This window comes from Acomys russatus, chromosome 11, assembly GCF_903995435.1.
Source record: "Acomys russatus chromosome 11, mAcoRus1.1, whole genome shotgun sequence".
Classification (NCBI taxonomy): domain Eukaryota; kingdom Metazoa; phylum Chordata; class Mammalia; order Rodentia; family Muridae; genus Acomys; species Acomys russatus.
This window is the reverse complement of record NC_067147.1, coordinates 31,362,793-31,389,151: the sequence shown is the minus strand read 5'-3', so window position 1 is coordinate 31,389,151 and position 26,359 is coordinate 31,362,793. Positions and strand designations below refer to the sequence as shown.

Sequence of the window (26,359 nt, the reverse complement as noted above, 5' to 3'; positions counted from 1 at the left end):
CTTTTCCATCCACTCCTATTGCCACCAGCTGGGGCGCTGTGGCCTCCTCTCCAGAACATCTGCCAACCTTCATGCCAAGGCTGCTCATACCAGCTGCTGCAGAAGACAAACAAGGTTCATATGTACAAAGCTCTACAGTGTCCTTTTTACCTGCACCCTTTTATAAGAATATATTGTAATACTAAAAAATATTAAATTCATCCCCTCCCCCAGCCTGCCTAGAAAGCCTTCTTCTTCGTGTGTGGATAACTGCTGGAGTGGCAGAGCCAGGCCCATCAGTGCCGATGCACATTTTTCTGGAACATTCCAAGCCAACTGAGGTAATGTGGATGGCTTGGGTTGGGAAATGTGTGTCCATCTTGTTAAGCATCTGTTGTCACACCTCTGTACAGGGAAAAGGGAATGCCAGGCCACAGGCACCACTTAAGAAGCCATTTTCATGCCCCATCTCCGACCACAGGTGATAGAGCTGAGCCTGGGACCCCCACCTATCAAATTGCCTTAGGATGCATCTGCATGCCCCTCTTTGTCTCAGGGGGTGGGGGTGCCTAGAGAATATGCCCCTGAGACTTTCCAGGGTCCCCCTCCCCACCCACCAGCCATTGGGGAGTGTCTTGGAATGGGGCTGATGGGTAAAACAGCAGTTTGATGCCCTCTTCCCAGACAAAAGTCCTCCCTCATCTCTGAAGTTGGCATTGTGGTTTTATTTGTGCGCTTAGGTAAAGGTCATCTTCAACTCTTCTTTCCCTGATAGGGGCCAAAGTAGAGGCATGGGCAGACCACAGTGAGCAAAACCAGTGTGGGTAAATGTTGGCACGAGTCCTTAGGGTTGTGGTTCGTACGTGTGCATCCTATTGGAGGAGGACGACGGAGGACAGGGCTGGGGAAGCTGTGATACATTCGTTATGAAGCTTGTGCTTTTCCCTCCTCAAAGTGGGTTCCTCTGCTTAGTGAGCCCTTATTCTCTCCCCAGGGAAGAGAAGAGAGAACCCCACATGAGAAAGGGCTGCCTAAAGCTGTCTGAAACAACCCGAGTAATATGACATGACATGGGGGCAAGGGGCTATCTAGTATCAAACCTTCCACTCCCAGAGTCCTGGAAGGTGTCAGGCCTGGGGCGTCTTCTGTTGAAGACACCTCACAGATTATGACAAATATCAGTGGTAAAGAGACAGGGTGACCCTAGGTCATAGTGATTAGATTTAGAGGAATGTGACATCTTTTCCTCAGCCCTAATTGCATTCTCCTGGGAGAGAGAGAGGTACTACTCTTAAGCCCGATGGAAGTCCCCTCGCTGACCTCCAGTCTTGCTGATCAGCTTTACCTCTGCCACCACAATGTCCCTGCTGACTGCCTTGCACATGTCATACAGGGTAAGGGCAGCCATGGCGGCTGAGGTCAGTGCCTCCATCTCTACCCCGGTGGGGCCCCGGGCCCGGCACGATGCCTGGATCAGCACAGCATGGCGTGTACTGTCTAGCTCCAGCTGTACCTGCACATGGCTCAGGGCCACGTGGTGGCACAGGGGGATCAGCTGACTAGTCAGCTTGGCCGCCTGGACTCCAGCCAGCTGGGCCACTGCCAGAGCATCTCCCTTCTTCAGCTGGTTCTGCTGGACAAGCTTGAAGGCCATGGGTCCAAGAAGAACCACCGCAGAGGCCACGGCCACCCGCTCTGTGTCTGGCTTCCCACCCACATCTACCATAGTTGCCCGGCCTTCTGAATCCACATGAGTTAGCTGGTTTGAGGTGGGCCCTGGGCCTGAGGGGACAGCAGGGGCCTGGGAGCCTGTGCTAAGGCACTTTGAGTGAGTGTTGGGCTCTGGGTAGGAGCTGTAGTGTCTCTGAGGGAAGCCAGAGCCCAGGCACTGCTGAGACAGAGGAAGGGCCACGGGGACATGGATTCTCTTCCACCAAGCTGCCATCTTGTCAGAGAGACTCCCTCTGGCACTCGGATTCTGAACACAGAGGGGATCCCAGAAGAAAGTGCTCCGGCTAGCTGGTGGGGAATCTTCAAGCATCAGAAATACCCCTGAAAGGCAAGAAGGAAAGAGAAGAGAGACTAAGGTCCCCAAAGCAGCCCTTTCTCCACCTCCTCCTGACCCTTTTCTGTGCCACCATAAGTTCTCGTTCCCACTGGGGAGAAGGAAGAACAAGAGCAGACAGAAGGAACCCAACAGAAGGTAGCCAGCTTTGCTTTATGCTCCTCAGGCAATGGTGGAGCAAGATCACTTCCAGGTTCCCTGTGCTTGTGACCTCTGTTCCAGAGTTTTCCTATGACATGCCGAAGGCCTGAATGCTGATGCTTGATCAAACAGCTTTATGATATCCACTCATTTCCATAAAACTAGCTAGGTCTTGCCCTGAATTACCAATCACAGGTATTTTCACCTTGGTACTTCCAATGAGGATGAACTGCAATCGTCTCACTGACAGGTAAGACTCCAAGCAAACAGTTCATCTTCTTAAACAATGTCAAGTCCTTACAAGGACATCAAGTGACACACTGGTTCCCATGGCCAGGGAACCTTGGCGATGCTACAGAGTGCTGCTCCCCGAAAGGACAGACAAAAGGCCAAAGTCAGCACCCTGACAGCAGCAGCCTGAGGACCACAGGGAGTGGATACTTCCACACGGCTCAGAACAGGTCGGATCCCTAGGTGGTTCATAGGCTCATGGGGGTCAGAGAGGCCCTGACCGAGGTAAAAGAAAACCAGGCCACACTTCAGTTAAGAGGTTGCTTAGGAAGCTAGCGGCCTCCCCAGCTTCTCCTTTTCCATCACTCTAAGCCTCATTCTTGCCCGTCAGTGGGAAAGACATCAAAGTGTTCCCACTCCTGGCTATGAAGATACATAAGCCTAGGCCAAGGGGAGATGGGGGAGGGGATGACTAAGGTGACTTCCTCAGGGGCATGCTCTCCTATCTCTCCTGCTCTGGGTGGCTGGTATGCTAGGGATGGTGTTGGGCTATCTCTGGCCCATGGAATCTCCTTTGCTCTGGGCCTCTGTACTACTTGGGCTTATTCTGCTCCAAGCGCTGTAGGAAAGAACCATTTCCTTCAGGTTTACTTGGTATTTCTTCTGTTCTAACTCAGAAGGCCTAGATCTGGGTGTGACCTCGGGGCTCGAGGCTTCGTCTTCTGCTGTCATCTGGGCACTGAGCAGATCAGCAGTGGCCCTCCTAGATTCTCAGGAACCAACCCAGTTGCCCAGGACAGGACACCACCCAGGGATTTATGAAGCAGTGTTTTCACACGAAGAAGCATCCTATACTTGAGATGGGTCCTGTGCACATGGTCCCTGGAGTTATGGAAGTGGCAAGTTCAAATCCTGGATGGTCAGAGAGCTGCCTCAATTTATGCCTGGCAGAGACAACTGATGGGTCACACACATGCACAGGTAGCTCTGCGTGGCAGAGAAGTGACATCTGGTCCTGCTGGGAGATCCCAGACCTGAAGAGAAGCTCTCTATCTGAATCAGGAGCTCCACTCTCCGGGAAGAGCTACCTCAGTGGCCATCTGATCTGTAGAAGCCCCTGCCCTAATTTCCAGAGAGAGAAGCTCTGCCATTCTATACTCTTGGGACAAAAGAGCTGCTGTAGGCAGGGAAGGAATAGTAAACATGGAAGGTTTCAGAAAAGATGAAGGAAGAGTTTTTTTTTTTTAAAGGAAGACTATTATGTGGCAGAACAGAGGTTGCCTCACAGAGGGGGCCTCCACCCACCCCACAGGACACCCCCCCCCAAATGACAAGGGTGAGTAGTTACGTACTGATAGATCACCCACCGATGAGGATCATGGGCCGGTTCTTCATCTGGGCAATATTGAACATGCCTGGCACGTGGGAAAGGAGGGGTGAGAGAAAAGCGAGGGAGGAGAGAAACACGTAGGGAGCTCAATGTGCCCCCAAAGTCCTGCGCACAGCCACAGGCATGCCGACAAAAGCCCTCGCATGCACCACTGCAAGGCCACCCACCCATGGTGGAGCCCAGCGAACAGTCTGGAAATGCCCAGGGACCTGACACTCCCTCCTTTGCTCTCAAAGACAGTGAGTGGGAATCCAGGGAGCCAGTGTTATCTCTTAGCCCGATAGAGCAACCCAGGAAAAGGTCGGGGTTCCCCTGTGCAGCCTATGCTATGTCTATTTCCTCAGAGAAGAACCACCACCACCACCCTTGCATCCAAAGTTCCAACAGGAATGGATGCTTACACTGGGCAGCCTTGGCCCAGGCTTTCTTTATTCTTCTGCCTCCTCCTCCGATCTTTCCTCCCACTGGCCCTGGCCCGCTCCTGCCCAGCCCTTACCTGCATGCTGCCTCTTCTTTCTACCCACCGCTGCCCCGATGATTCTCAGCAGCTCCTCCTCAGAGGCCCCTGCCCGCAGGTGGTCCCGCAGTGACACCTCAGAGTTCCCGAAGAGGCAGACCTGTGGTGGATGAGAACACAACATGCTGCCTCACCCCAGAGCCTCTGCCTTCGCCTTCTAAGCTGCTAGCCCCACTGAGCTCAGCATCAATGCTCATGCCTCCCACAGCTCACACCTGAAGCGGGACCCAGGGCCATGAAGGACAGAAGGGACTGGATGGAGGGGCCAGAGAGGCTAGAAAAGCAAGAGGCAAAAATCAGACTTCTGTGTGGGGCTTGGTTATACTCCTTGTGAAGTGTACGGCATACGCTGAGAGTTAACAAGACACACAGAGAGACTGGAAGAAAGCAAGGCTGCTGTTATCTTCTGAGATACCAGATGGGGAAGCCTCTATCACCATGAATGACAGTGGACCCTAATCAAGGGGGAGCTGCGTACCCTGGAGGTGGTACCCATATCCTGTTTCCCATCAGCCCTTCCTGGTCCTTCTGGGACGGACACGACTGCCTGTAGCTTCCCCTGTTTTAGTTTATGTTCCTTGCTTGGTAGCTAAACAGCTGAGGGCTGTTGGAGATGACAGCTCTGGGTGTTTGTTTGAGGCTCATTTTTAAGCTCCGACTGTATAGTCCAGGATGGCCTGGGAATGACAGTTAACCTTTTTCCATCTGACTCCCAAATGGCAGCTCACACCTGGCTGGAGACGACATCTTGTGCCCACTCAGTCTTGACTCAGTGTTTCCTCGTTTCTGTGAAGCTTGGTCACAGGGATGGGGATGGAAATAGGGGTGGGGATACAGCAGCTCAGAAAACCAGCACCCACCCTGCCGCAGAACCTTCCGTGTTGGCTGTGCGTTGTGACACAAAAATGTTTAAAAAGCTGGGGAGGGCAGAGACTCTAAGAGACAAAGTCCAGCTTCCCCACCGTGCTGGACAGCCACCCTTCCTACACCACCAGGCCCGGGTTCCGCTCTGCCCTTCACTGACAACACTAGAACTCCACAGACTTCTCCTCATGAGCTTCCCTGTGCTGCCTTCTGCCTGGAGATCAGGAGAGGAAACGAAGGCCCTCCCTGTCCTCTCATCTCTGGCAGCCAGTGCTTCCCTCCACAGCTGAAGCCCTAACCCTCTTCCCTCAAGCGACGTCACTTCCTCCATCCCCCCCCCCGCCCCCAGGTGGGGCCAGCTGTTGGCTCTTGCTCCTCAGAAGGTCTCACTGTCCCTTAAGTTCCCATAACTCTAACATTCACTCTGTGTAAGGGTCCCATTCTCTTTAGACACCATTTCACATTTCCCATAGGGATGGTGATGGAGACGCCACCTGCATTCCTAGGCACTTCTGGCTCCAGACCAGGAAATTCCCCATTTCCAAATACCCAGAGTATATATGGTTCAAATGGGCTGACCCCAAACCTCAGCGCCAACCCCAATCATAAAGAGGCCCTATGCCCAGCAGCCACTAGACACATCCCAGTGCACTCTGGTACACATACCATCAAACTATCTCTTTTGTCCCATATTTTTTTTCTTTTGCGTATGTGTCTACGTTCCCTGTATCTAGAGGTACATGTGTGTGTATGCGTGTGTGTGCATGCACAGAGGACAAAGGTCAATATCAGGTGTCTTCCTTAATCATCTCCACTGTAGTTTTTGGGAGAGGGTCTGTCAGTGACCTGGATTTCACCAGCTCAGCTAGACTGGCGGCCAGTGTGGTCCATAGACCATCTTGTCTCCGCTTCCCCAGGACTGGGATTACAAGCATGCAGCCATGCTTGCCTTTTTACATAGCAGTTGGAGAGCCACACTTGGGTGCCCATGACTGCATAGAACCATCTCCCCAGCACAAACCTCGCATCTTCGCCCTCACATATTTAAGCATCTTAATCATTGCTCAATAGCCTTTTAGTAAGTTCAAGTCCAGGCAAGTGGGGGACCATGCACCCATCTTGCTCAGAAACTTCACATTGCCCCCTATAGTCAGAAGATGGCTCTGAATCACAGCTCTCAGCAATCTGGACTCCCCAGATCTGATTTCAAGCAGAATGAGCCCACACCCCGGCAAGGCCCTCAAGGCCCGCCATCCCTGCCACCAGCACAGACATGCAAGAGACAGAGGGCCGCCATGCTTCTGCCCGCCACCTCTTGGAATTTGCCAAGCGTTCTCATGGCTGTAGGGAAAGGAGCCTTTACACAGCCACAAGGCCCAGCATGGAGCATGCCAATTAGCCAAGTAATAGGAGCTGGTTTCAGAGGTGAGTCCCTGGCTGGAGGCAAATGCTAACCAAAACGACATATGGCTAACAATCGGTCTGGTGTCCCCGCTGGCAACACCGAGTGCTGGAGACAAATCCCAATAAGCCAGTAGCTACTGTGGGGACCCAACGAATGAAGGGTTGAAGAGACAGGGGTGACCAGCAGAAAATACAGATGTGTTCTGGTCACTCCTAAGTTCCCCTGCACAGACAACTCATCTCTCCCTCTAATCAGAGAACTCAGGTGGAATGTAAGAGAACTGGGTAGCAAGGGGTCCTTGGGATGGAAGGGGGCTGGGATGCTCACCTTGAGGTTTCCATCAGCTGTGATGCGTAGCCGGTTGCAGGTCCCACAGAAATGCTCTGACATGGATGTGATGAAGCTGACCTGACCCTGGAAGCCAGGGATCTTAAAGGCCTGGAGGGAGAAGGGCAGTGGAAGGGACAGGGTAGGCTATCCCTCACTCCCAAGATTCCCCTTGCTGATGTCAGGACCCCAACTTTGCAGCTTTCTTTTAGTGTAGTGGGTGACTCACAGGCCCCTGCCTTTGCCTGGCTTGCTCTGAAGAAGAGGTACTATGGCTAGAGGCACTTGTGGACCACATGCCTACAGACGGCCATGTGGGAGAGAAAGACAGGTGCTGCCCCAATTACCTGCAGAAACATGACCGCTGATGTTGCTTAGTCTTACCCATCCAAATCTAGGCTGCTCTTTTCAGCAACCAGGGCACTGCCGAGCACCCTGCCCCACAGCTTGACCCTGAATTTCCGGCAGTATCCCACCAACTCTGATGAAGGCAGGACCACCCCCAGCTCCACCCTCCCGCTCCCTAACCTTGGCTGTGCTGGAGTCGTCCTCCGGCAGCTTCTCCAGCCCTGGCCACTGCTGTCGAATGGTGTCCAGCATTTCCTTGTAGCTAACCATCTTCTTGAAGTTCCACTTGTTGCCTGTATTTGGTTGCGGGTGGCAGGGGAGGAGCTTTTGAGCCAGAGATGAAAGAGGGCCCTGCCCCAAGGATCAAATCACATCCACACTTGACTCTGGAACGGCTCCACGTCATCCCTCCCTCCATCCCGTTATTAGCAGTACCTGGTACGGCCCTGAGGCCCAGCCACCGCTTCCCTCCCTGCCGAACCCTTGTCACCCACCGTCAAATGGCATGTACTCAATGAAGCGCACATCCAGGGGAAGGCTCTCCGTCAAGGCCACAAAGTCCAGAAGCTCGTCCTCATTGAGGCCTCGCATCACCACACAGTTCACCTGACCAAGGACAACTGTCTCTAGCATGCTTCCTTGAGGGTGACCTTCGGGGCGTGGCACCTAGTCAGGACCCAGTTCTTGCTTCTTACCACCCAGAACTCTGCACAGGGGTCACTGTTTTTCTCTATACCCAATCAGGGAGGAGAAGTAACAGCAAGGAGCAGTAGGAGGAGGCACACACCCACTGGCCAGGTGTCACGGACCTATGGTCCTCCTGCCCAGGGTCAGGAAGGCAGGCAGGAATCAGCAGGAGTGACAGGCCCTCACCTTCACAGGCTTGTAACCCAGCTCGATGGCTTTGTGGACACCCTCCATGACCTTGTGGAAGCCTGCAGAGAGGAAAAAGCAAGGATTCAGGGACTCCCTTCACCAGCGAACCATCAGAGCCACATGGAACAAAAGAACTTGAGAGACCACCCCCCCCACCCGCCTCCTGGCTTGACAGACAGGAGTTTTCTCACTGGCTAGACAGCAAACATTTCAGGTTACACAAGCCTGGCAGGTCCCAGATTCTATATAGCTATATGACATGAAGCGTGTTTTTACTACATTCAAATGTAGTAAAGCAACATGGCTTTAATTTTTTATTTATTTTTTGTGGATATGTAGGCATGTTTATGTATTTGTATGGGTGTATGCACAAGTGAAGGCCAAAACATCCTCGGGTGTCATTCTTCAAAGCTATCTACCTTGATTTGTTGTCGTCTTCTATTTATTTAATTTTACATATATGGGTGTCTGGCCTGCATTTATGCCTGCGTACCACATGTGTCCCTGGTGTCCATGATGGTGAGCAGAGGGCATTGGGTCTCTTGGAATTAGAGTTACTTTATTGACTATCTTACCAGTCCCATGTGTTGTTTTTAATACCACGGGATAGAGGAATGACTATTTTCTAGGGATACAATGTTGTTTAACTAGGGTTCACAGGTCACGTTCTTAATAGTTAATGATTACACATACGCTCCTGGCTCCAAGTCTGTACAAAAGCAGGAACTGGTTATGGCCTGTAGGCCACAGTTTGCTGACTCATGATCTAGCTGAGCCTCTGCACAGTCTAGATGGGGAAACTGAGGCCCCGCTGCAGTCTTCACACTCCTTTTGTATGATGTAGAGACCTCTCTCACTATTATGTTCTCAACAACGGTTCCCTTCAGAAGCAGGTGAAGACCAGACACAAAGAGGGGAAGAGAGGGATGGCGCCCTGACACCAGATGTGTCCCTGGGGTCATAGGGCTTGTGCTAGGCCAGGAGACAAGAGAGGGGAGAACAATGCCGCGATGGGGCCCAGGCCAGAGCACCCCTCCACTTCCCAGCCCTTGCAATCTCTGTTCATAGCTCCATCAGAGGGAGTGGTCCGGATCCAAACCCTCTGGGGACAAGGCAGCAGGATCACATCCCATACTCTCCACCTTGAATGACGGCGGCACCTCTCCTACTTTGAGGTTTTTCCCACCCTATGGCACTTCAGTGGATGCCAAGGGGCCCGCAAGCAAGGCTGTGATATGTGGTTGTGTGTTTTGTTCCGACAGCCTGTGGGGTTCCGGCACAAACATGAGAATCTAAGTTTGATCCCCAGGAAACAGATGGACATGGTGAGATGTTTCTAACCCCAACCCTGGGAGGGGTTGAGAGGCAAAGTCCCAGGACTCATGGCCAACCAGACTAGTCTAAATCAGTGTATCCCAGATCCCAGCAGGGGACTCTGTCTCAAAAAAAAGTCATGATGGACAACTCATGAGGAATAAAAGCAGGGGCTGCCCTTTGGCCTCCACCTGCAATGCACCCACAAATACATAAACATATAACATGCCCCCCAAGATAAAATGTAAATATATAAATACATTAAAAGCGGATTACTACACTTTGAATTTTGTCCAAGTGGATGGGGCAGCCCTCCCCAGAGGAAAGAAGAAGCACTAGCCACAGCTTAGTCAGTTTCTGGAAGGGTGAAGGAAGGAAGCTGCTTACCAGGGAGGGAAGGAGGGACACATTGACATGGCTGGTGTTGACTCTGCTCCAAAAGAATAGGGTGGAAAGCTGCCTTTCCTAGCCCCCCTCTGACCTCCCAGAGTACAATGCCCATTGTCAAGAGAAGCCAGGCTCTAACCTAAGGAGACCAGAGATCCAGGATGGCGTCCCTGAAGCCACCACATGAGAAACTGTGTGAGAGTATTTAGAGCAGAATGAGAGGAAAAGAGGCTTTTATCTAGATGGGCACAGGGGTGACCCCAGGAGCCCTGTGCACCTTGGGCCTGACACCTTGGGGTGATCATTTCTGCCTCAGCTGACCCATGAGTCTCCAGGCAAACAACTTGACCTTGGTGTGTAAATTCCTTACTGAGAGCACATCTGTAACCTGGACACCAGGAGGAAGCGACCACCCCCGCCCCCTGCAGGGCCCTGGGGAGAACCACACCTCAGCCTGCGCGTGATCACCTTTTCTGCGGACGATGAACTCAAACTTGGCAGGAACCAGAGTGTCCAGGCTGATGTTAACGGCGGTGAGCCCTGCCTGCTGAAGCTGGGGCAGCAGCCGGGCTAGGTTGATGCCGTTGGTGGTGACACCAATGGTTCTGAGCCCTTCCAGCTGATGAAGTCGGGCTGGAGAGAGACAAGAGGAGCGCATTAGACTGCTTTCCCTGGGGAAAGGGGCGGGAAGGCAGAATCCGTATTCCAAATGGGTAGAGTGCAGAGGGGCTCTTGATAGCCTCTGTAAGCCAGGCTGGGCTTGCTGATAAGAGTGGAAATAAAAACCAGGATAAGAGGCTGGGGAGATGGCTCGGCTTTTAAGACCACTTGCTTCTCTTGTAGGAAAACCAGGCCTGGTCCCCAGTACCCACATGGCAGCTTATGACCATCTGTAACTGGTTCAGGGGGTGGGGGCGTTGAAGTCTTCTTTTGACCTTAATAGGAACCAGGGAACACATGTGGCAAACATACATACATACAGGCAGAACACTCATACAAATAAAAACTAGGAAAAAGATAACCAACAGATGAAGCACTGGGTGCTCGCCCTGGGGTGGGTGCTCGCCCTGGGCTGGGTGCTCACCCTGTTCTCTGCTAAGAGCATCATATGGATTAGGTCACTGAAGCCATGGAACATGTAAAGCAGTGAGGACAGGAACTCAAGCAAGGCATGAACCTGGAGGCAGGAGCTGATGCAGAGGCCATGGAGGGGTGCTGCCTACTGGCTTGCTCCTCATGGCTTGCTCAGCCTGCTTTCATATAGAACCCAGGACCACCAGCCCAGGGATGGCACCACCCACAATGGGCTGGGCCCACCCTAGTCAGTCACTAAGAAAATGCCTTAAAAGCCTAATCTCGAGGAGGCATTTTCTCAATTGAAGTTCCTTCCTCACAGATGACTTGACCTTATGCCAAGTTGACACAAAACTAACCAGCACAGTGGGCAAACACCACAGAAGCTCTTGCTATTTACTTGACTTCGTTCTCTACCAACTATGGCTAGGACAGGATCCTTCCAGCCCTCGGACCAGGGCCTTCTATCAAACAGGTTGAACGGACTCCTTTGTTCAAGGAACAAAGAACCAGCTTAGCTTCACATGAGAACAGGGACTAAAAGTCAGGTGCCGGGGTCTAGCTGAACTGAGAAAAAGACAGATCACCAAATTAACCACCGTGCTTATGAGAACCAGGATTCTGTGAGTAGTTACCTCCAAATTCAAACATTTCCTCGGGGAAGGAGAGGGAGGCTCATGAGCCTCAGAAAGCAAACCAAGTCTGGGAGGAGGAACTTGGAAGGTTCCTGGGGGCATCCCTGGCTGTACAAAAAGGAGCAAATGGCTAGGGAAGAAACTGCATAGCCACACTGCAGCGAGGGGAGATTCTCTGGTGAGCTGCCTGCAGGCTGTGCAGAGAGATCCAGCGTGTCAGCTTTTCTGAGCTGTCACTCATGTTGGGGTGGACTTTTGATGGTGCAGCTGCCTTGTGTCACTCTTGCGTTTGGAAGTAACCCCTCTTCACTGATTCCTGTTGGTAGCCCCCAAACCCCTGCTGGCTTACCGACACAAAATTTGTTACTTTGGTCTCTTGTGGGTAAATAGGGGGTAAGCATGTGTGTGTGTGTGTGTGTGTGTGTGTGTGTGTGTGTGTGTGTGTGTGTGTCTGTGTCTTGCATGTGTATATGGGTATGCAATGTATGCATATGTGTGTATGTGTGTACTTACAGGCATGTGTGTGTGTGTGTGTGTGTGTGTGTGTGTGTGTATCTATTGTGTCTCCCCAAAGAAAGTCTATCCACACAAGAGCATGTTGATGGTGTAAGAATGAAATTCCACAGTCTTTCTGAAGAGAAGCCATGCATGGAGCTTTACAAAGCCCTTTACAAAACCTGAAATTTCGTTGGTCAGAATTTAACCTAAGGAGGTTTACTGGAGAGCCACACACACGTAAGCCACTCTGGAAACAGTCCAGTTAGCCAACACTACAAACTGGTTGGACCATGTTGTTTCTACATGTGAAACGTTACATAACCAAACCAACTGTTTGAACCAACACCCTGAGCTGTGAGGAAAGGCATGCCATGCCAGTCATTAAATGTGCCTTGGGCTTGAATGTCTAATGCCCCGCCTTGGGCTCCTGTGTTTGAACACTTAGTCTCCAGCTGGTGGCGCTGCTTAGCACAGTCATGAGACCTTTGGGACTTTGGGCCTGGCTGACAGACATAGGGCTGTAGAGGAGGGTTAGAGGGTGGAACTGGCCTCGTTTTGTCCACAGACTCTGCTTCTGCCACCATGGGTAGACCCCAGCCATAACCCTTCCCTGCCATCAAACTGTGTACTGAAACAAACTGCTCCCCCCTTAAGGGGCTTTTGTCTGGTGAAAGGCATGAAAAAGTGACTAATGCCCTACCCAGGGAGGAGAGCAGCTTAAAAGCAATGGGTGCAGAGGACATAGGCAAGTCACACACCGTACATGGAGGCAGACAGCCCTCACACAGGGCCAACAGTACAATTCTCCCTGCCTCACCACTCTGAAATGTGCATATGTTCCGTTCACTAAAAGAGAGAGGAGGCTCTGGCATTGCCAACAAGGAACATTTGTAGAGGTTGTGGGCTCTCTCTGACAAATCAACACATTCTAACAACAAGAAAGAAAGAGAAAGAAAGAAAGAAAGGAAGGAAGGAAGGAAGAAAAGAAGAAAACAATTGAGACACTTGCAGGAAGTTGGGCAGAGGTTTTAGAATGCTATGGCGGGGGTGGGGGGGGGGGGGGGTGAGCATGGCCTGGGTAAAGGTCACTGGCAGAGAACCTGCAGAGATAAGGGACAGCAAGGCAGGTGAGCTCTGTTCTGGCCCTTGGCCACACTGTCATCCACACTGTGGATCGTCTCTTGTCCCTTTCTTAAGGATTTGGGAGCCAATTGGGAGCCCACTGGAGAAGTCTAGGAAGAGGTGAGGACCACAGGAGGGTTTCAGCCAACTTCTGGTGGCTGTGCCTCCAGCCTCCCCTCCAGAGCCCTAGGCCTGCTGGACTAACATCAAGGGTAGTGTCTTCCTTCCCGCTCAGTTTCTCCTTGAGGGAGTCAAGACAGAGACCTTTAGACGGGATGCTAGTTGTCTTGATGGGGCGATGACAGACATGAGTGAGGGACTTGTCACGTTCTGGGAGGACCTGCCACTTTGCTTCCCATGAGCTCCCACGGCCAGATGAACTACAGGAAGCCTTCTCCACAAAGCCACACCCTACAGAATACGCGCACCAGGGAACCTACACTTGAGACTAAATGAAGGGACATTTTTTATTCCCCTACGTCCTGTCTGCCTCTATCCTCCTTTCCCATCTAAATAAAACTATTTTTTAAAAAAGGAGGGGGAGAGTTAAAAACCCTAATACTCCATAAAAATAAGCCATGTATGGCCATACATACCTGTGACCCTAATGGTATAAACTTAGCCCTATGGGGCACAGAGAGAGAGAGGACAGAAGGGCTTGTGGGGTGCCCACCTGGCTCCAGGTTCACTTACAGACTCTGTCTCAAGGGATAATAAAGCAAAGAGGCCACATCCTCTGGCCTTTACCCACATGTGTATATACCATGCAGATACACACCACCACCCCATACACACAAATCTACTCCTCTAAAGTGGGGGAAAAAAAAGCCCTATAGGCTTGTCTAGAGGCCAGTCTGATACAGGCAATTCCTCAATTGGTGCTCTCTTCTCCCAGATGACCCTGGCTTGCATCAAGGTGACAAAAAAAAAAAAAAAAAAAAAAAAAAAAACCACAACTAAACAGCACAATGATAAGTATAATACGTAAAAATAATAAAAATATTAACATTATGAAATAAATTCTGAAAGGGCAGAGAGGCTTTACATCTCAGGCCGTCATTGTGACGCTCCAGTGGCTGTAAAGGGCAAACGGCACACGCTTCAAAGTCAGTGAAAACAAAGAAGGGGCTCTCAGAGTATAGCATATTTTCAAAAACAAACTTATTATTCTTTATAGAGCATTACATTGCAATAAACTAACCCAGGGTTTCCCACACTCCAATGTAAGCCGGCTGAGCCTAATCACAAGGGCTTCATCTTTAACCTGTCAAGAGAAATCCTAAACGTGATTAAAGGCAAAGCCGATCTCAGGAGTGGTATGGGTGGACACCAAAGGGGAAATCAGTGAGTCCGAGGAAATCAAGTGGCTTTCCCTAAGGGGGAAAAAAAAAGGAAGAAAACCTGAAATCAGGTAACAACTTAAGCTGGTACGTGCACTTGAGAGGTGAGCTAGAAGGTTAGATGCTCAAGGTCAAACTGGGTTACATAGGGAGTTTGAGATCTTGTCTGAAAAAAAAAAGAGGAAAAAGAAAATTACACACATACGCACATACAAAATTATATATATATGTATAATGTACATATATATATATATGTATATGCATGTGTGTATCTTAATGTGACATTCTCCCATTAAGACTTCTCAAAGACAATGCTGGCCATAAAGAGACATTCTTAGCATACATGTGTACATTAAGTTGAAAACCATGGAGGAAAGAGATGGTGTAACACCCAGATAATAGAGACTGTAAAGAGAAAAAAGATGATGGAAATAACAAAGTATTAAACAAATAATGGACAAAAGTTTACCCAAGCTTCTGAGAAGTGTTTTAATAGACAAGGAAATTATACTGAATGCCAACAGAACACACAAGGAAGAGCCTATTCAATTTCTTTTTTTAATTCAAGGAAATAAGATACAAAGGGAACACTAAGGAGTTTCAGAGGGGAAAAAAAAAAGAAAAAGACCGATTATCTTAAAGAAACAATAATCAAATGAAGTGACACCAGACTTTTCAACACCAACGCTGACAATGAAAACGTAAAGAGACAGATGTGTGACCTTCTTAACATTCTCAGGAAAGATCCTCAAACCCAAATGTTGTGTGTCAGGATGGAGAGATGGCTCAGTTGCTGAGAGCACATACTGTCCTTCCAGCCGACTAGAGTTCAATTCCCAGAACCCCACATCAGGTGGCACACAGCTACCTCCAGGTCCAGCTCCAGGGATTCTGATGCCCTCTTCTGGCCTCTTTGAGCACTGCACTCATGTGCAAATGACCACACAGAGACACATACACACATATAGAGAATAAAAACCATACTTAAAAGCAAAACAACAACAACAACAAAAATAAGTAGCAGCCCATATTTAGCTCATAGTCTACAGCTTGTCAGGGTCTGAGGGAAAGAGGGGCTGGAAGGAGCACAGGGTATACAGGAGGTAGAATTGTCAAGGCCTTGCTGAGTTGACAAAATGTGAGCAGGGACCCAACAGAGGACAAGTTACAGGCTCCTGGCAAAGGGAAGAGAAATGCTATGGCCAAAGAGGAGGGAAAGGACAGAGTACTGGCTAGCAGGAGCCTGGTCACAGGGTCCTCATGGCGAGGACTATGAACTCAACGTCATAACAAGCCACTGTGATTTGGCAACTAGTAGCTGAGTCCTTGGGTGAGATGAACCTCCGGAGCATCATTCTTCATCAAAACAGCTAGATAAATAACAGATGTCTTAGGCAGGGGGTGGGGGTGTTGGGGGGTGTTACAGGACTCAATGTCTACATGAGTGACAGCTGTCAAATAAGCATTAGTTAGCACTGGAGTCCAGCTGGATCAGACAGGAGATGAGAGCAGCCGGTGACATTTATCCAACTCACCCACAATGTCCACCACATCTGGCCGGATGAGTGGCTCCCCACCGGTGAGCCGGATCTTGTCCACGCCTTCCTTCACGAAGAGCCGAGCAAGGGTCAGGATCTCCTCTGTGGTTAACAGGTCAGCTTTGGGGGTCAGAGACACACCCTCCTCAGGCATGCAATACTGGCCTGAGGGGGGAAAAAGGGGGAATGAAGAGCTAGGAGAGAGGTGTGGTTGGCAGGTGAAGATGCCTCTGATCCTCAACAGGCTAACAATGGTTCTAACCCCATCTAAATGATACGAGCTCACTTGTCACTTCTCATCTCACTGAAATCTAGCCTTATTATCCCTCCATCAGGTGAGGTGTGGGTTAAGGATGATAAACTAGGCTAAAGGAGAGCCTGGCTCAGAGCAGAGCCATGCCTGAGATACTGGCTCCTTCAATCTGAGGGCACCAGGGTAGACCAACCTAGAAAGACCTAGAAAGGCCAGTACCTTGGCTTGTGTCTGACGGCTGGTCCATGCTCATTCACTCTAGCTGTGGCAAAGTTCCCTCCTCTGCACATGCTATGAGATGAAGAAAATGGTCTGGCTTGGTGAGAGCCACCATCCTCTGTGACTGCAGTATCCCCAGGTCCCTCCTTTGCAGATGATGGAAAACTATGGGGCTATTTGTCAAGACGAGAGAGCAGATGAGGGTAAAGCCGTGTGCTGTGGAGTTAGGGGGCTCCCATTCCCACCATCACTCTCTGCAGGTCGCCTTTATCAAGAGTCAGGCCAGATCTGCAAGACTCAAGGGCATGTCCATCCCTGTCAATGGGCCATATGAGGCCCAGACCACTATCGGCACAGCCCAACACAAAGGCACAAACAAAATGTTGTAAGATTATTTTTTTGTGTGTAGTTCTCTCTCTCTCTCTCTCACTGTGTGTGTGTGTGTGTGTGTGTGTGTTCAAGTTCAAGTTGATGTGCAAGTGCATGTGTAAATGAACAGACGAAAGGTCAACCTGGAGTGTCTTCCTTAGTCACTCTCCATCTTATTTTTTGGAGATAGGCTCTCACTTTTATCAGGAGCTTGCTGACTCAGCTAGGAAAGCCAGCCAGTGAAGGGGTCCACCTACCTCTGCACTGGGATTATAAGAGAGGACCTCCATGCCTGCTTTTCATGCCCTGCCTTCCTGGCCCTTCCTTTTATGCCCTGCTTTCCATGGCTTGTTTGCCTTAAAAAAAATATGGATTCTGAACATTGAATTCAAGGTCTCATACTTGCATGGCAAGCACTTACAGAATGAACCACCTCCTGGCACTCTACAATTGTGTGTGTGTGTGTGTGTGTGTGTGTGTGTGTGTGTGTGTGTGTGTGTGTGATTTTGTTTGTTTCTATTGAACCCAGCTGCCAGGTTCCCAGTGTGAACTCTGTAGGCATCAACATCTTGCAATCCTATAAGAAGACTGAAAATGCCTACTGGAGTCACAAAGTCAAATGTGCACACTGAATGCACATCTGGACTCTAAAGACTGCAGAGCCGGTGAGAACAACAGAATAGCTCATATGCAGTACGTTTTGCTCAGTTAAACATCTGCCAAATACACGTGCTTTTACTACTCAATACTCAATTGTGAAATATAGCAGGAGGGTGGGAGGGGGAGGCAAGAGAAAAAGGAGGGAACAAGTAAACAAACATGCAAAGAGGGGAGAGGGAGATCCACACCAGAGTCTCCAGCAGTGGACAGGCCCCAGAACACACCCCTGGGATCGCACAGTGAGTTCTGTGTGTCAGACTGGGCATCTCATGGCCACGGCTACATTTATCACTCCTCTGTAATATCCCCCCCTACACACACACACACAAACCCTGAAGAGGGATCACGGCCCGAGACCTACCCTTAACCCTAAACCCAATCACAACCGTGTTTCCATGTCTAACCTCAAGGAGAACATAGATTCCATTACCTGAAAGCTAACTTCACCCTGTGTAGCCACCACAGGCTGACCAGCCTACCAATGACGAAGTAAGTGGGAAGGTGGAAAGGAAAAGGCAGGGGTGGGGGTGGGGGGGCACGACCAAGGAAGATGCTTTTGGACAGGCAGTGACTACAGGTGTCACCTCAGCAGAGGGACAGTGGCCCAGAGCTGGCCCAGGAGGTGACTCACATCGGAGGTTGCACTTCTCTGTGAGAGAGATCCGCAGGTAACTGTGCTGCCGGCCAAAGCTGTCCGTGAGGAAGGCAGAGAAGGGAGCTGCGTGCTCCTGGAGGAACTGGAGCCTCATGGACAGCCCCTGCAAGGACAGGGACATGATGAAGCATGGGCCCTTGCTATGCACTCTGGGAGATATGCAAAATGGCCCAGCTGTGGAGAGCTGAGGGAGCCCAGGTGAGCTGCCTCACCCTTAGCTTGCACAGCATCTCTAGCCCCTCCACTATCCACAGGAACTGGCACTGTTCCCCTCACTGACTGCCTGACGGAAGGAAAGGCCTACCCACTAAGACTGTGCAAGTAGCTTCCCTACAGGATTCACCCATGCAAGGTAGGCGCATTCAAGCTGGAGGTGGGTGGGAATTCTAGATTCTTCTTTCTTCAGTCTCTATGTTTTGCGTACCCTACCCAGTGCCAGAAGGAAGGATTAGTCAGCCATTGTGAGGCCTAAGGGAAGATTGGGCAGGCTCCAAGAGGCAGGTTTGGGGCAGAATGGCACCTTGTCCATCCACAGCTATAGAGAATTGAGTCATTAATAAGTCTCTCCAGGTTCCAGTTCTTCGTGGCCAGAGGTGCTCTTTCCCTCTAAGTTAGCATGTGGTTGTGAAAGACAGGGAGGAACCAAAATAAATCCAGGAACTGGGAGTGAGAGAACCAAGGAATATGACTCAGCAGAAACCTGACAGCCAGCCTAGCCAAGGAGTAAAGGGGCTGGTCGTCAGCAGTGTAACACACACACAGACACACACATACAGACACACAGACACACACACACACACATACACACACACATGCACACATATACACACACAGACACACACATGCACACACAGACACACACGCACACATACACACACACACCCAGCTGGCTGAGCAAATTTATCACTTGGATCCAACAAGCCCTGTCCCTGACTCTTTTCTCCTCCCACACCTCATGACCTACTTCCACCGCAGGCCACTTCCCTCAGGCTCCTCTCCCATCCAAAGGGCCCAGTGCTGACCACAGAATGTCAAAGCACTGTGTAACATACAGGCCCACCTCTAAGCTCATGAGAAAAAAAAAAAAAAAAAAAAAAACAGACGCAAATGTAGCTGGCACAGAACCGCTCCCAGACTGGTCTCTATCCAATGGCTGGACTCTGTAGCAGTTCTCAATGCTGGCATCAGATTGACCACAGAGATTCCAAGACAGTCTGGAGAGCCCTGCCCCTAGGAGTGGCTTCCTCTGAGTGGCTGACCACTGCACTGTACAGCTAGGGCCGAGGAAACCTTTAACTCAGGAGTTGACAACCCTAGTTCTGAGTGCAGAGTTTGAGGCAGGAAAACCTGGTTCTAGCTATAGACCAAACACCCAGATCCTGTTAAGTTACAGGCATGCTCCTGCGCTTGGATGTTGCAACATGATGTTGTCATCTACAAAGTTTACTTGCTCAAGAACCACACAACTGTTGGAGGTTGGTTTGATGTATTTTGATGCTAATTACTACTTGCTGTCTCTGTGCCCCATGTTGTACCTTGCCTAGGAGCCTGACCTGTTTGACCAATAAAAAGCCATCATACCTGGGCAGGGCAAATGGGATAGGCGTGACTAAGATTCCCAGGCTTCGGGACACAGAGAGAATCTTGGGAGGAAAAGAGACCTGACAAGAAGGCTGGGCCATAGGTTAAGAGAAGCACATGGCTGGCGTGGATGGAGACTTGGCCCAGATGATGGTAATTAGCAAGTATTTGGGATAATGGATGGGAGATGGCTTGATAGAAATTATTAGAAGCAGATGGCATGGGATTGGGACAGGTATCCTGTACCTGCCCCACTACAGGAAGTAGTTTAGGGGATTAATATTTGCCTTGCCCCTGGTTAACTAGGCTATTTTAAAATATAACAGGTGTATCAGTGTCTTAATTGATTGCTAGCAGGTTAGAAAATACTGCCATAATAATTATAGGCCGAATAATGTTTATTATTAGGCCATACTGGTAAATTAATTGCAACACACACCTATGTTTAAAAAAAAAAAAAAAGAAAAAACCCACCCATCCCATAATTTTTAAGTTATAACTGTGTTGGGCCATACTCCAAGCTATCTTGAGGCACAGGCTGTGTAGGTTATGTATTGGGCGTGGCCAAAGGATGGGGGTATTCTAGAGGGGCACTATGTTCTTTGCTGTCTATCTGAACTGTTGAAATAGGGTACCCACAAAGAATTGGAATTTCCCCCAAAAGCCTCATGCTCAGAGAGGGAAAGATGCCAGCCAGAGGGGGACCTTGTCTTCCTATAGCGATTTCATACAGTGGAGATAACCGGCCAGACCACTTTGCCAGACAATGATGAGTCAGTGATGGACAGGACCACTCCATGACCAGGATGCTCAATTATGCACCCTTCTTGCCTTTTAGTTAAGCCTAAACCTCATATCAGGAGCCCAAATACGTACTTGTTGAGGGGAGGTGCCCATTGAATCTCTTTGTTCCTCTTCCCTAAGTGGCCACACTGAATAATCTTTTTCTGCCTTTCACTGTTAATTTGACTCATTTGGCTCCTTGAGGACAGTGACTAGGCCTGGCTTGCTCTAGCTGGGCACAGGCTCTGACATGACTGCACAACAGTGGGACATGCCTGCTTAGCTTCCTCTTCTGCAAAATGGAGATGAGCCCATCTAATGCAACTGAAGGGTCCCTTACAAACAGTATCAGTGAGTGACTGCCATCTGTGATGGTGAGCAGTGTCAACTTGTTGGGATCCAGAATTGCCTAGGAGATAAGCCCCTTCAGAGGGATGTGAGAGATTGGTCTAGATTAGATTAACTGAGGTGGCAAGGAAAGTGCCTGCTTTACAAGCATGAAGATCTGAGTTCAATGACCAGAACTCATGCTTAAAAAGTGAGTGAGAGAGAGGGGGGTGGGGTGGGGGGAGAGACGGGCAGATCCCTGGTGCCGCTGGCTGGCCAGCCTAGCCAAATTGGCAAGCCCTGGTTCCCAATAAAAGGCCCTGTCTCAAAAACAAAGTCGATGGCATCTGAGGAATGGTACCTGAGATTGCCTTCTGGCTTCCAAACACATGGGCACATGCACATGAAAAACACACACACACACACCTATCTCAAGCTATTAAATAAGTGTTGCCCCACACTTGGTTATATGGCCTCTCCCCCATGTCCTGTGAGTGGGAGGGTCTGTCACTTCTGACTAGTATAGTCCACTACCCTGAGACATGAATTTCAAGAAATTGGGTAGGTTGAAAGTATGGAAGAAAGATCCTCCCAACACTGTCCTCCCAGCACTGTCCTCCTTGCTCCCTCCCAGCACTGTCCTCCCAGCACTGTCCTCCTGCTCCCTCCCAGCACTGTCCTCCCAGCACTGTCCTCCTGCTCCCTCCCAGCACTGTCCTCCTAGCACTGTCCTCCCTGCTCTCCCAGCAGTCCTCCCAGCACTGCCTTTCCAGCACTGTCCTCCTTGCTCCTTCCCAGCACTGTCCTCCTGCTCCCTCCCAGCACTGTCCTCCTGCTCCCTCCCAGCACTGTCCTCCCTGCTCTCCCAGCATTGTCCTCCTGGCACTGTCCTGGCTGCCCCCTCCCAGTGTCACTACTCTGCTTTCCTCTTATACCTGTTTCCTGTCTTCAACCTCCACTTGCCAGCTTCCAGTCTTTTCTAGAACTCTGGACATCTAGGTGACTCTGCCTTACCCAGAGACACCCGGCCCTTTAACCCCGGGCAGCAGGCTCAGGCCTCAGCCTCCAGAGAGTTAGAATAGGGTTCCAAAGAAAGAACAGGAATACCTGGATTGAGGTAAATCCATTAGGGAAGATGTCTGGCCCACCTCAGCCATGATGGCAGTTCCTCATCGATTTCCCTGGCACCTGAGGAAGCTGTCCAGCCTGTCCTTATACTGACCCAAGGTCCCCTTTCCACGTTCCCCATGCCAGTGCGCACATAAGATTCACACCCACACCATGTCACACAGGATGCCCAGTGAGCATCTATCATAGCTCTGTACCTCGGACCACCAGAGCACTGTGGAGGGCAGGCAGAGGGTCTCAGTAGGAAAGGCAGGAAAAGTGGGGGGCCAGGATATCCCCACCTCTGCTCCTGCCCATTGGCAGTTCTGTAAGGAGCTGAGTACATATTTTCCCCTGAGCTCTCCTATTCGCTTACAGATGCCCACACCTGTGCAAGGTGAGCCGGTCTAAGCCTCTGTATTTACAGAAAGAAAGCAAGAGAGAGTAAGAGCCTTGACTAGAAGCCAGGTAAAATTAGAGGCCAACAAAAGATAAGATCTTAGGTCTCCTTGTGTCTCAATCTGTCCGCTGTTCCTCCTAACTCATTCAACGTGCTTCGAGCAGCCAAACACACTTGTTGGCTTGGCTGGCTGCGTACACTGCGGGTAAGCACTGTGGAAATACTTAGAAAGGCTGAGGGAGCCCTAGCATCCAGGAACTTTCAATTGGTGGAAGGCAGCCCAACTTAGCTCCTCAGAATGCAGTGTCTGATGGCACAGTTGACAGAATGACGGCTTGTCCAGGGAGGAGGGGCCTAACAGGACTTACCACAACATTTGCCATACACGTCAAGATAACAGTACCTCCATTCACCAGGCTCTGGGAGTAAACATCAACACATACCTCCATGACACCCAATGATGAAGCCATTAACCCCCACTCCTAGAAAACACAGGCCCTAATTCTCCGAGAAGAGACTCACATGGCTAATAAGGTGTGGGGCTGGCTCAAATCCCAGGATTCCGCTCTGGGGCCTGTGGCAATCCTGCTATATCAGAGATGCCCTCAGCATATGTAAGACCTAGTACTGCCTCTGAGGAGCAAGGACTAGCACAAGTGTTGGGGTTTAAGGGCCTCCACCCCTGCTTTACAGGGGCCCGAGAGAAGATACACTCAGTTCACGTGAGGACGAAAGGCCATCAGTCACACTGTACAGGCCCGCTCATAAAAAGTGCAAAATAAAATTATGAAGAAGAAAAGTTTTCTTTGCTAATATCTTTATTTTCTTAAGCCCTCACAGCGGCTGCCTCTTTCCTAGCTTTTCACTTAATCAAGCACAAAGTTCAAGGGTTTGGAAAGCCCTGTAACAATTAAGCTCTTTATCTGAGGATCCCACATAGGCAGGTCTGGGGAAGTGAGCTCTCTGACATAAGCCGACCTATATCTTGAGCAAGATGGGAGAGTCAAGTATTGTGAAATTCAGAGTCTCTAGGACATCAAGTTCAGCTCTGGGAGATAGAAGAAAAGTAGATGGAGCAAAATGAAAAGGAACAGTTGGCCACTGCAAGTGTCTCCCTAATCGTGCGGACAAAACAACTTAAAACCCACTGTAACTGGAAACACTCCTCTGCGAGATGCAGTGAGGACTGAGGGACCGTGCCCCCCACTACAAAGACAGGCAGGGACTCCTCAGCTGGAGCTTGGTCTTGCTCTGTTCCTGAGTTAAAATGAGGCCAAGCCCTCCCTAGAGAAATAAGAGAGGTCATGAAGCTCTGCCACTACAAAGTGACAACCGACTGTGGGTGGCACCTGGCTAACAATATTTTTAGTCCTTGTCACACTAAGAAGCAGGTGTCCGGAGGACACCTGACTACACTGGCACTCTCCACTCCGGAGGTGAGGAAACATGTTTAAAAGGTTGGGTGGAAGGAGGGGCTAAAACAGCTCACTGGAACCCAAAGTCTGTGGTCCGTATTTCCTGCAGCGCGGAGACCTGTTAGAAGGTGGCCCGCAGGGCTAGGGGAGTCCAAGAGAAACTCTAAGGAGTCCCTCCCGTTGGGTAAGAGTGAACTCAGACAACCCATCACTGAGTGCCCTGGGTCCTCCCCAGAAGAGGACCCCAGGGCAGAGAGTGCGTACTCCACATTCAGGGTGGCATGCTCGGACAGCCTTCCAGTAGGTGTGTGCAGGCGGGCGGGGTGGGCTCACCTCCCTGGCAGGTCTCAAGGGCTCCCCGGGGCGGGGCTGCGTCACCGGAGCCCCCGAGCTGCAGTCCCGGGCACTGGACCTCAGGAGCCGCCGCAGCAATCGGGACGCCGGCCGGGAAGCCATGAAGCCAGCAAAGGAAGTACCGAGCCTGGAGTGGGCCTCCTGTGCACTCTAGCCCGGGACCTGGCTCGGGGTCATTTGGGAGGGGGAGGAGCGGAGGGCGGTGTTCATGCAGCCAATCAGCGAGGGTGTCGCTTCCCGTGGCCCTCTGGAAGTTGTAGTCCACTGGCTCCTCCCCCTTCCAGGCTGGGCCGGAACCATCCTCTTGTGCAGAAACTTCGAGCCTGGGAGAGTTAGGCTCTTTAATATCAGCTTTACCTGGTCTTGAACTTGAGCTCTCTTTAGATGCAGAATTTAAAGGGGTGGCTTAAAAACTTTTAGGCGAGTTATATTTATTTTTTTTCTTTTCGTTGTGGATGGGTGTTGAGACCCTATTTAGGGTCTCACTGTGTAGCTCTGGCTGTCCTGGAGCTCACTTTGGAGGTTTCAAATCCACAGATACCCTGCATCTGCTTCCCGAGTGCTAGGATTACAGACCTCCACCACTAAGCTCAGAGGGAGGGGAGAAGATTTTTTTACTTTTAAAATATGTTTATGTGTATGAGAGTTTGCCTATACATCTGTTAAGGGCACCACGAAACAGTCGGTGCTCAAAGAGACCAGCAGAGGGCGTTAGATCCCCTGCAACTGGAGTTACAAGGGGTTATGAAGAGCCTGGGAGACCTCTTAACCATGAAACATCTTTGTAGATCGTTAATTTCTTTTTTAAGTTAACATACAAAATAGTGGACTTCTTTATGACATATTCTTAAATCAAGTGATATTTCAATATATCAAAATCTGTGGGAGGGGGGAAACGCCAGTGAAATATCAATATTCTATTTAATCATTTCCTTCACTTCACCCTACTCTAGCCTCTGTTTGTAGGACAACTCGGTCGGTCGTTTTTTCATACACACTTCTCTTGTTGTGTCCCCCCATAGTCTTGGCTTCTCCATTCAAAAAAGGAAATATGAGAGGAAGACACAAAATAAGTGGATGACACTTGAAGTTAGTTGCTCCCTGCACACAGCACTCTGCGTTAACCTTCAATACCATGACCATGGTGTGGATAGAACATTCCTTTTGCTACTAAGGAAAAAGTTTCAGAGAGGTTAGGTGATTATTCCAGAGCTGTGTAGCTGAACGGTGTCCAAACCTGGTTTCAAATCCAGTATAATCTGATTGTCTAACCAAGACTCACTGCGTGAGAAGGGCTGGGGGTGGGGAAGGGTGCAGTGAACATCATTTCTCTGAAAAGCAGTGTGACTTAGCTTAAGATCTCAGAGGTTCACACTCAATAATGGACATACACACTAAGAACAGGTGTGCTCAGTCAGGCATGGCGATGTACACCTGTCATCCTGGCACACAGAAGGTTGAGGCAGCAAGATCATTGTGAGGAGTGGCCTGCTTGATCTACATAGTAATCTCCAAGCTGGTATGGGATACATAGTGAATCCCTGTCTCCAAGGGAAACAAGAGGGGGTGCTATTCTCAAATCTGCTAATCCATTGTACTCAACCCTCTGCTGCTGTAAAGTTGGACAAAGCAAGGACCAGTATAGAGCATCTGTGAGCTGTGCATTTGGAAGTGGAAATATGGCTTATACTCCAGAAGAACTGATGATTCCTAAGAGAGGAAAGAATAACTGAACAAAACTGACTTTTACAAATACAGGCTGGTTACTGGAAAAGCAGGGATGGTTTTAGTCTTATAGCCAGATACACTGTTTCTTGGGTGTTTTCTACTGCCTGAATTTTGGGTAAAACCACAAAAAAGAGCCAGCAGGAGTTTGAATGGATTTGGTGGGGCACATATGTCAAAAGACTATCTGCAAGGGGCCGGGCGACCCACTGAGACTGGCTGAAGGGCTGCCCACTGCTAAGGCTACCTATGCCTGCATTGATCAGGAGAACTGGAGGTGGAAGTGAGGAAACCAAAACCCATTTATTTGCTGATATGAGGCTTGAAAAGCCTTCAAGAGAGCCTTCAACCCAGGAACGAAGCCATTTACATATGATGGACTTGATGCAGGAACAAGTCCTTAGCCTTTGGAGGCTGATGTCTCGAGGAGCTGCATTCTGAAAGCAATATGCTACACCAC

The 26,359-nt window shown here is 50.1% G+C and overlaps 1 protein-coding gene across 2 annotated transcripts; it reads right to left on the bottom strand.

The window, feature by feature from the left end:
- Positions 1-1,139: 1,139 nt before the first annotated feature.
- On the bottom strand, positions 1,140-24,352 carry Mocs1 (molybdenum cofactor synthesis 1). 2 transcript variants are annotated; one of them, XM_051153043.1, is made up of 11 exons: positions 24,154-24,352; positions 18,184-18,310; positions 16,049-16,216; positions 10,313-10,477; positions 8,141-8,202; positions 7,762-7,873; positions 7,448-7,560; positions 6,920-7,030; positions 4,303-4,423; positions 3,784-3,831; positions 1,140-2,031 (listed from the first exon to the last, which is right to left on the bottom strand). In XM_051153043.1, the coding sequence occupies exons 1-11, from the start codon at positions 24,274-24,276 to the stop codon at positions 1,271-1,273; spliced, it is 1,911 nt and encodes a 636-aa protein (XP_051009000.1). In that variant the 5' UTR covers positions 24,277-24,352; the 3' UTR covers positions 1,140-1,270. The 2 variants fall into 2 exon arrangements, with proteins under 2 accessions (XP_051009000.1, XP_051009001.1); XM_051153044.1 differs by having other exon boundaries at positions 1,885-2,031; positions 3,769-3,831; positions 24,154-24,351.
- Between the last annotated feature and the right edge of the window lie 2,007 nt (positions 24,353-26,359).